General features: G+C 37.4%; 1 protein-coding gene across 1 annotated transcript in view; it reads right to left on the reverse strand.

The window, feature by feature from the left end:
* The window catches only part of erap1b (endoplasmic reticulum aminopeptidase 1b), a 114453-nt gene that overhangs the window by 84216 nt on the left and 18873 nt on the right, over positions 1-11364 (reverse strand). Inside the window, exons 3-4 of the mRNA XM_051929618.1 lie at positions 7303-7441; positions 2575-2709 (exon numbers count right to left, since the gene is read on the reverse strand). Of these exons, the coding sequence (XP_051785578.1) occupies positions 2575-2709; positions 7303-7441 (274 nt within the window). The remainder of the gene's footprint in view (positions 1-2574; positions 2710-7302; positions 7442-11364) is intronic.

Below are 11364 nucleotides of genomic sequence, written 5' to 3' on the forward strand. Positions count from 1 at the left end.
ATATAATGTATTTGTTTAAAAGTTTTTCTTTTTGTTTCCTTGAGCTGCCATCATTAAATGCTGATTAGTCATTTAAAATAAACATTTTCCTACTTTGCTGTGAATTGCTACATACCATCAGGAATAATAGTTAAATATATTATCTGAACTAGTTTTCAAAACAAAATTTTCATGAGAATATGAAACCATTCATATTCTGTGTCTATATTAGTATTCAAATGGTACCCAGAGCCTAGTGAAAAGAAAACATAAGTTAATATATTATAATTAAAAATTTAAATAGTTTAATGGCATAATTTTTCTAATTTAATATTTAGATAAGCATACTTGTTATTTTAAATGCGTTGGGTAACTAGTAAAATAAGACTAGATGAATGATTCTTAACTGCTTTCTTAATATGACTCCCTTTTGATTTGTGACAGGCTAGTGGGTCCCTATCCACCAGTATAATTCAAATTCATATGATCTTATACTAGAAAATAACCTACAGAAATTACAGTCCTGCTAAAAAATAAATGAAGCAGTTATTATTTCTTTGAGCTTTGAATAAAACGTATGGCTATAGCTTTAATAGTCTTTCTTTAAAGTACTGCTACAAAAATCAGTCAATTCTGTTCCTCAAAACTGATCTGACAAGAGGTATACCTGCGCCTCTACAATTAACGTCTTTGTGACACATCACAAAAATGAGTATCTATATCAAAGCTTGTTAGTGCCTTGCCTGTGTCATTTTGCATTAATTAACTGTGATCACTTCCGCCATTATCATTTTAAAAAATAAAGCAATATAGCTTTTAATATTACACAGACTGTAAGAATCACAGCCACCAACTGAACTACAGAATGCATTGGCTTTGAACTGCCTAAATCAAGGCAGCAATGCATTTATTAGAGTCACACAGTTTTCAGCTGTCAACGAACAATCCAAAATAACAGGTAAAGAACCTGCAAAAAACACTTAATTAATTGAGCAATGTGAGGCAGGGAGAGAGTAGCACGAAATGATTGTGCAGTCACACTTTTACTGGACAGCACAAGATTTGGAAATGAATAAAGCACCATTCCTCCACTTATATTTTCTTTTTGTACTAGGACTCTCTGTTTCTTTAAAATGGGGGCATCCTGGTCTAAGCCATTTTTCTGGGTAGGGGAGCAGATCTCTCACTTCCACAAACTGAAAGGAACACATACTGTATATGGCTTTTAGATGACTTTTTAATACATTAAGTGCCTTCAGCTAGAAAGACTGTACCTCTCTTCAAGTTATTGGCAGCAGGTGAACAGTATAAGGTGCTCCAAATTCATATGCTTTTCTATGTAACAACTTGTGTTCAAATCAATGTTGGTTCAAGGTCTCTTTTATTAAAAAAAAACTGAGACAGTCACTAACAGAGCTATTAGCTCTGGATTTTTTTATATCTCAGCACTACCTGCAACATGTACTCTTGACTAGAAAAGCTCAAATTAGAAATGTGTATGTGATTTTCAAATAAAATATCACTGCCCAATATCCTGCCTAGAATAAGGTGGATACTGAAACTTTAGAAGGCATGTTCACTTTATTACATGATTATTTTACTTTCCATTGTTCTACTATATAATAGACATGCAGACAGGAATGTAGTTCAAAAGTGAAAATCACTCTTTATAAACACCAAAAATTGTGAGAAATACCCAGTGGTATTTGAAGGAGTCCCGCTAGTTGAAGGTTTACTCTCGCACTATGGAAAATACATTAGATATAAAATGAATGTTATCAGATAAGCATATCTTCTGTAGACAAATTGCATTATTCATAGATATGCAGTCTATAAACAAAAAACATGCCAGCATAACTTAAGGCCAATTTCCATGATAAATGTGCACTCAGACTTCATCTGTCAAAGACTGCTGCAGGTCAGCTCTGACCACCAACTTTTAAAGTGCACGTCAGTTTCTCAACAGCTCCTGTGCACTTTGGCTGACTGCTGGGAACAGAAGTTCATTCAGTAGGATTGACACAGGTTCATTCCAATAATGGGCATGTTTATTGAACAACAATATACAGCAACAATACACTATCAGAGTCTAATGAGTTTGATGATTTCACTTTCCCACTTTTACAGGTGATGTGAAAAGCCTCCAAAATTGATATTACCTGGGAACAAGGCATGACTAGGTTAGGCTGTTCCCAGCTATACAGCCCTGTCTAGCCTGCTGCCACACTCTCATCTTGTCCCATTCAGCTCCTGGGGCAATCTCAAATAGCCACCTGTCAGTCCTGCTTTCTGTTCTCTATTATTAATTTATAATACCAGAACATGTTTTTTTAAGAGATGTCACCACAATTTTGGATTTTTTGGCTTTAATGGGGTCTACAGGATTTATGGGGGTTCCCAACCCCTCTGTATTTTGTACCTTGACACCAGGTAAGTATACCAGCCATTAAACAACTTACTTATGGAAAAGATTAATTCATAAATGACTGTGCAATTCACATATTCTTGAGCTGGTGAATGTAGAACTGTAAAGCTCCAACAACTTCCTTAGCTCCATTAGGTCTTCATGTCAAAATTTATGAAAGACTATCTCACCTTAACTCCATGGTCAGTTTTCCTGCTGACTGATACAAAATCAGAGACAATAAAAGCAACCAAGTAAGTGCTCATCTTTACAGTCACATCAAAGTGGTCCTCTATGAGCCCTTCACCCAGCTCTATGGACTTAATCTACAAAAAGAAACACAGAGATGATGAGTTTAGATCAGTAACTAATGAAATAATTTCTTTTTTAACTAAATATTAATAGGTATTACAGGAAACTGAAAATACTTTAACTATATACACTTTAAACATATATGGGGAACGTAATAAAAGTGGAATTATGCCAACCCAGCCTTCTAAAGTAGCTGAAAAAGTATAGAAAACCCAGAATGCGCAGTTCAATAACTGGATATGGAAGTTACAGCTGTGGACAAGATGGAATGAATGGAACTGATATTAATCAATCAATAAATTAATAATCAACTTTGTTTTTGCAAAAATTGATGAAACATTCCTTTACCAGAGCTTTTCCAGTAGATAAGAGGATCCTAGCCATTAAACTTATATTAAGAATATTATATTTATTTTTAAATACATATTAATACAATTTATTAGTAAACAGAAGCACAGAAATAAAATAATTGCTTACATATTGACCAGAATGGCAGGATGCAGAACAGATGAGACCATATACACAAAACAAAGAAGAAGCTGTGGAAGAAGAGTGGATTTTACAGAAACTTCTTTAATATTTCAAATGTGTCCTGACACTTTGACAACCACACCCAAGGTGCTTCCTTCCTGATGAGCCGATGTAATGGGATAGAGATTTCAGACAGGTTCTGGATGAATTTATGGTACCACTCCACTATATCGAAGAATCGCTGAAAACGTCTGTTGTAAGTATGATAAGTGGGGGGGTATTCCATAATAGCAGACACTTTCTTTCAGTCGACTTTCACCACTCTGGCTGATATCACATGACCCAGGAACCACAGCGGGATCTATAAGAAGTGGCACCTCTTGTTGTTTAGGGAAAGTCAAACCTGCCTCAGTTGTTAAAATATACACAAAACATATCTTCCCAATCAAGCTCCTCAGAACCTGCTTCATAAGCCTTTGAAATATCACTTTGGTACTTTTTAGCACAAAAGGCATGACTAAGAAATGGAACAAGCCATCAGGGTGATGACAGCTGTGTTCTCTACACTCTCCTCCCCTATGTGCACCTGACAATATACTCATTGAAGATCTGGAGAGCTGAAACCACTGCTCCCTGTAGGGATATGTCATGCACCAGACGCATTGGGCAGCTGCCAAAAATAACAGCAAAACGTTATATCAGATCACACGCAAACTAACGGGGAAAGGAATGACAGGCAATGGCCCACGTCCAACACGCTCATTGGATTGAACACTTCAAGAAGACGCTCATCTAACCCTCACCTACGGAACTGTACGACTTCAATGACATACCGCCTATGCCAGAGTTGGCGGTGAATATGGGTGAAATCACAGTGATGGAGGTGCAGAAAGTGATGAAGGCCCTGAAGAACAACAAAGAGCCTGGATGAGACCAAGTTACAGCAGAGCTGCTGAAACATAGAGGCACTAACATGGAAGAAGCCTTGACAAAGCTATGCAACAAGTGTTAGCAGGAGATGACAGTGTCGATGGATTGGAAAAAAGGTGTGATTGTCAAGATAACTAAGAAACAGCATACATTGTGACTAGTTGTGGTGAATCCTACATCATTATGGAATTCCACAATGTTTCATCAAGATCTTCCACAATTTGTACCAAAACTCCTCTTGCTACAGGATTCCAAGACCGAGGCCAGGTTCCCCAACGATTTTGCCATTGAGACCAGCATAAGGCAAGGATTCCGTATGTCGCCAGTTCTTTTCATCTTAGCCATGGATTTTGTCACAAGATGGGCAATGGATGGCACACGAGGAGGCATTCCATGGACCGAACACACCCTACTCGACAAAGCAGTATTGATAGCGGAAACATAACCAGGCCTCTAAAATGCAACGACATGATTGAAACATGAAGCATTAAAGCTGGGCCTTCGAAAGAAGAAAAAAGTCATGACAGTAAATCGAATTACCAAGCTGAACATCAGTGTCGGACAAGCGAAAATTGATTAAGCGGCTGAGTTCACCTTTCTGGAAGGCATGCTTCACAGGAAATGGTGGTGCAGACGTGGATGTCAGCCGATGGATTGGCCAAGCATTGGCAGTATTCCAATGCCTGCAGTGAATCTGGTCAATGACGTCATTCATATGCACCAAAAGTCCAACTCTACAATAGCATTGTGGTGCTGACAGCTATGTAAGCTAGCGAGACACAGAAGGTGACAAAAGTGACTCAACGTCTTCCATCAAAATGTCTATGACAAATACTTGGCATAACATACTACAATCGTGTCACCAACAACAAAGTGCAGCAATGGAGTGGGCTCCAAAGACTTGAAGACATTGCCACCAGGCGGCAAATGCGATTAGCAGGCCATGTGCTCAGGCTACTGGAACGCCATATCCCAATTACCACTACAAACTGAACGGCCAGGACTGGCAAAAGAAAACAAGGGTGACCCTTTAAGACCTGGTAGGCGACCTGCCGAGACGATTTCTATGCCGCCAACATTGACTGGAAAGAAGCACCATTGATCGCGACTGATCAAACTCGTTGGAGACCACTTGCTGCTCAATGCACCACACAGCATGGGAGGAATTAAGCTAAGCTAAGAAGTATCAGGTAAGGACCATGACAAATGTTGGCATTTACACCTCTGTAATCATTGAAAAAGCAATAATTGGCATCATATTTAAGGTTAGAATCACTGGCAAGGCCCAGCCTGAGGATAAGGATATCAGGATCCTACTGATGTCTACTAACATCTTCCTAACCCACTCAAAAATAATTTGTTTCTTGTGACTATTTTTTCTATAGACTCTGTGACAGTCCAGGACCTCATCGAGAGTGTGAATGTGATGTAACACCACATCCATATAATTCAGGTTCTCAGTCCTCACTTCATGCCAGTTTCACAACAAAGGCGGAACGTCAGCAGGCTGGCTCTGGATATTGGCATTGGAGCAACATCCTCCATCACACAGGCATAATAAAATCAAGCATGGTACCAGTGCAGATCTTTGTGTGCCCTCACCTCAAACCTGTTTACGCCATCTCTTACCATTGTATAATCTTATTGTTTTGAGTTTGTGCTCATTTAGTAGCAGGAGAAGTGGCATGGTAAGGTGAACATCCTCCAGGACATACACATCAACACCTCAAGAGAGAGAGTGTAAAATAAAGCCTAAGAGAGATCTTGACTGCATCACCATATATCCTCCCATCCCATCATCAGCCATACTGTTTTTTTATAACTAACTGAAACAGTTTTTCAGATTGGTGTATTGTTTATTTCATCATGCATAGCAATTCAGTGTGATTATAAGTGTGACAATTCAGTAGTCATAATTTTCAAACTGTTTGCAGAAGTGGAGACAGCAATTCACATTTGGGTACCAATGTTCAGTAATGTCAATTAATAGTGGCAGGAGAAGATTTTGACAAGGTAAAAAGCATATGCAAACATATTTGAATGCAAGAGGGGACACAGCAATTCATACCGGTATACCAGTGTTCAGTTTCATTGCTTGAAGCAGTATTGACCAGAGTGTGACAGCACACTGATGAAATAATTCAAAATTTAAAAAGACAATGCCCATTAACGTCATCCCAGCAGCCATACCACATGGTCACCCACCTGAAGCTATCATGTTTGGACCCAGCAAGAACTTGGATGGGAGGCAATCTAGGAAAGCTTGGGTTGTTGCTGGAAGACGTGTTGGTGAGGCCAGCAGGGGGTACTTATTCAGTGGTCTGAATGTGGATCCCAATGCCCCAGTACAGTGATGGGGATATCGTGCTTTAAAAATGGCACTGTCCTTCTGTGGTCATAACAGTTCCCTGAGCATCCTTCTTAAAGAGGAGGGTGTATCCTGATGGCCATGCTAAATTGCCTAGTCATTCTGGACCTCCAATCATTCCCTGTCTCTAATTGTCTCTCTCTCTCTCCCCACTTCACCATCTAACAGTTAATGTGTGGTGAACGTACTGACGCAATATGGCTGCCATCACATCATCCAGGTGGATGCTATACATTAGTGGTGGCCAATGTGGTCCCCCTACTGAAGCACTTTGAGTAGTGAGAAAAACGCTATATTAATGTAAAGAATTATTACTAATATTATTCTAGTGTTATTAAAAAGTACAATTACAAGTAATATTTAATAGCAAATAATTCCTTAATTCCTTCCATTACCCAAAACGTATGAAAACCATAGCTATTAGAATTACTACATACTGTCGTAATCATTTCTCTGTAAGTGAGTATTGGTTTTATGTATTGGACTGAATTTAATTGCTTTAAAGTAAAGGAAAGCAAGCCATTGATACATTAGATGTTTGAATATCACTGTTAAATGATGACAATAGACATCATTGTTCTGCTGAAATGCTATCAATTGGCATATACAGTATTTCTCAAGCATTTTAAATATGCGGAAATGGTAAACAAGGCTGATACAGCATTTCATTTGCAAACCCTCTTTCAATGCTGTTTAACACATTACAAAAACTATCTGGGGAGTTAATTTGTCCCATTACGTTTATTTGAAAACGTTTACAAATGTAAATAGAAAAAAAGCATGGCCTCAACAAACTAATTAGAATTTTTATGATTAGGAAAGATTGAACTTCCCTGACCTTTGGCATATTAGACACAGCAATGTGGTGAATCCCTCTGATTATCTTGATGGAGAAGTTGGCCTTAAAGGCAGGCTCATCAAAACATGGAAAAGCCATACGAGCAGCAGTTGGCTCAAACTGTGTGGCAGCCAGAACCCTGGAATCGAAAAAAAAAAAGAAAAAAAAAGTGCAATACTTAGATGATTAATAATTTCAAAAAACATTATTTTATACAGCATTCCAATCAAAAAATGTATAATTAAATAATGGAGACAACCAGAATAACTAAAGGTAATTTCCTCACTAATGTTCAGAAACAATTTGAAAACATTCATCGATTTTCTGACCCAACTAGGTAGGCAGTGGTATGGGATTCTTGAAAATATCACAGTATCATTTGTGAAAGGCAAGAACCAGCTCTGGACTTGGCACCAGTCCATTACAGAGCAGTCTCACGCACACTTTCACATCCATTTGATCAAAAGAATGTCTGGAAATTATTTTTTATAAAAAACATCATTGGAGGTAATGCAAACCATGTCTCTGAACACGTAAAATCGGTTTACGATCAAAAAGTTTGCCAGACTTTTGCATCTGTTCATGACCACACACCCAGTATACGAACAAGCCAGTTTCTCTTTCGGTTTGTGCGTGCCGATGTTCAGTCTCTCCCTGTGCAGCGAGCGAGCGACACAAACACACACACACACACAGGCTCGCAAGAGAGACACACACACACACAGAGGCACGCGAGAGAGACACACACACACACACAGGCGCACGAGAGAGACACACACACAGGCACGTGAGAGAGACACACACACAGGCACAGGCGCGCGAAAGAGAGAGCGAGAGAGAGTGGGGGGGCTGGACGCATAAGGCAGAGAAGGCAGTTAAAGAATGCATCAGGCTTGTTATTGTTTTCACTTCTGTTTACAGCGATCGGTTCATGGCGTGCATTGATGCAATGTTACTTTTCTTGGTGGTTTATTAAATTACGGATTTTTCAAATGTTCATTTTTTTTCCTGTGCTTAAAACTCATTAAAAAAGTGTTTTTAGTGAGCTGTTTGTAGCGCTATAGCGCGAACTCTTGCAGTGTTAGTTTTCTCTGTTGTTCAAGGTTTTCTCAGTGTTATTCAATGTTTTTTACATTTAGTTTACTATTACGCTGTGCATTCTGTGGTATAATTAACTATATTTGTGCTTAAAAACTTAAATAAATATATATTTACATACAGTTCGTACGGTCTGGAACGGATTAATTGTATTTACATACAATCCTATGGGGGAAATTGCTTCAGTTCTCGACCAAATCGGGTTACGACCAGAGTTTTGGAATGAATAATGGTTGTGAACCGAGGTTCCACTGTATGTCTTGAACATTTTAAATAACCCAATAAAATTCAGAAAATGGTACACAAAAAGCTATTTAAAACTGGAGTTCAATGAAACCTGTAACATAGTTTGTGATTGCAATAAAATGCTATAGCCCTCCATGATCACAACCGATCATTACTTATGTGCATTTCACGAGTTACAACTTTTAAAAAATTATCTTTTTAATTCATGAATTTTGCTTTTTTTGTTTTGTTTTTTGATGTTTTCTTCTGCTTAATTAGTTTATTGATTTGAGGTCATTTTCACATATTTCAAATTCTGGTGTGACACCATTTTATTTCTTATGGGAGCCTTTATTTTTGGTAGTTTGTGCATCCCAGATGTTATCACATGACATCTCTGTCAAGATGTATAAAGGCCAGTGTTGGCATTTGTCCAAAATTCTACATTCAAACAAAAAAAAAACTTTTGTATGGGTAGTTAATGTGTATGTCTTTGACCAAAAGTTTACAAACACTTGCAAGTATCCTCTGGTTGTTATTTATGGTTTGAGCCCTGGAAAAGGTAATTTAGTATATTTAATTTTGGTAATGACTCTTTTGATAATCAGTTAATTTAATATTGTCTTGTTTATTTCCTGTTTACCATTTTCCCCTACCTAGTGCTTAGCTAGGCAGAAAGTAATCTTGTAACTACAAAACTGAATGACCCCAAACGAGACATATTTGCTGTTTGCTGTACTCTTCTCTTTTCAATACCTAGACACAGAGATTAATAAACAGTAATAGCAAATTGATGCCTTAAAAGAAACCTCAAATCAGGCTAGCTGTAGTGGCCACAGGATACTCCACCTCTTGTATTTCCCTAGAGACATATTGAAATGCAGTGGGTTTTTGAATCAGTGCAGACTGATATTTGATCAAAAGCCCAATACATACCCCAATGAAACAGCAAAGATAGCATTTATTATGTCTATTAGATGATAATTACCATGAATGTGTATTAACTAAATTTGATTCTAAGTATTCGTGTTGCTTCTCCCTAGAACATTTTGTCAAGGAGTTTAAAAATATTCTTGATATAAAAGTCTGTTCTGAGGTAACATTCAGTTATTTGCTTGAACTAGGCAAACTAGGCAACATGAACAGAAGTGGCAATGCCATAAAACCCATGGAAACTGGAGAAGGAAAATTTAGGGTTTAGGTAAGAAAACAGATTAATAAAAACTAATTTTATTATTGTGGTAACTCCAGACATGATGCACTGAATTGCTCTGAGCTAAAGGAAAACTAAAGTGTTCACTCTGAGTCACGATTTGTAGACTAGGCATTTGTAGTCCACCACTTTTTGAAACTTCCTTAATTGTACCAATTGAGTGTCTAATATGGATTTTCTGGCAGTGGTGGATGTTGGAGCTGCTGATAATTTTATAAGTTCAAATTGGGTGCCTTTTTAGATCTGTTAAAAGTAACTCTAAAATACAAACCAAAAAAATATGGGTTATCAAAGGAATCTTCTAGTACACAGCAACTTCGGTGGATAAGCATCTAATAAGGAGACTATTACATTTTTCATTTCTAGCATAGCAAAATATCAACTTATTAAAACAGGGTTAATTGTACAATAGTAAATGTATCTGTTTTGATCACACTGTGATCAATTTACAAACTTCTGTTCACCATATATTTCTTATCTCCCTTTTTCTTTATGTTTCTTGTTCTCTTTGTTGGACATTCAAGGCCTGTTGTACCCCAACAAGAATGCGAAGTCCAGCTGTATGGATGTGTGTCACACAGTTTACTATCTTAAGTCAGCCACTTGTCTTTGTTCATCAGACATTTCCACCCACTAAGTCTGGGTACCGATGCCAGGAGTTTTTTTTATCACTTTATAGAGAAAGAGACCTCAAGTTTTTCCAAGGCCTATTTTAAGATATCCAAATTTACATCAACTTCCAATAGACTAGCAACACAAAGAAATAGCATCTTGGGAGTATTTTCTCTAGATGCAATTGTCTTACACAGGTTTCATCCCTGGTTATCAATTGCAACATTATAGAAACATTACCCCGTCTTCTGAGGAATACTTATATGCTTCTAATTAACAAAAATCCACTGAACCTCCCCTAACCAAAAGGATGACTGTGCTATTGATCTTACACCAGGTGCACCTTTGCCTGAAGGGAAGATTTAAGTTCTCTCCAAAAAAAAAAGTTTGGGTATGGATGAATACATCAAAGAAAATTTGTAAAATGAGTTAATTAAACTGTCCATTGGTCGAGTAAGCAATGGTTTTCTCTTTGTTGTGAAGAGAGATGGTTTGTGTCCCTTTATAGACTACAATGAATTAAATTAGATCATTACAAAGGACAATTATCATGTATTTAATATTATTAAAAGAAAAATTATTTCTTCCATTTGATCTCATCTTTGTTTGATCGTGTTACTGGCTCTATTATTTTCATTAGACTAAATATATAAAGTGAATACAAACTCAGTTGAATTAGAAGAGGTGATAAATGACAAAAATGATGAATGAAACACAACTCATGGGCATCATAATCATCAGTTAATGTCCAATGGGTTAGCTAATGACCCAGCAGTTTTTTTTCATCATTTGTAATATAGGTTTTTTGACATTTGTATCGAAAGGCTGCAGTGATACTAGTGTCAGACCCACTACCTTAATCATAATGAAATAACAGATTAAACACCCAGAGCTCCTGCAAAAGTGGAAAGAAA

The sequence above is a fragment of the Erpetoichthys calabaricus genome, chromosome 7, assembly GCF_900747795.2.
Source record: "Erpetoichthys calabaricus chromosome 7, fErpCal1.3, whole genome shotgun sequence".
NCBI lineage: Eukaryota > Metazoa > Chordata > Cladistia > Polypteriformes > Polypteridae > Erpetoichthys > Erpetoichthys calabaricus.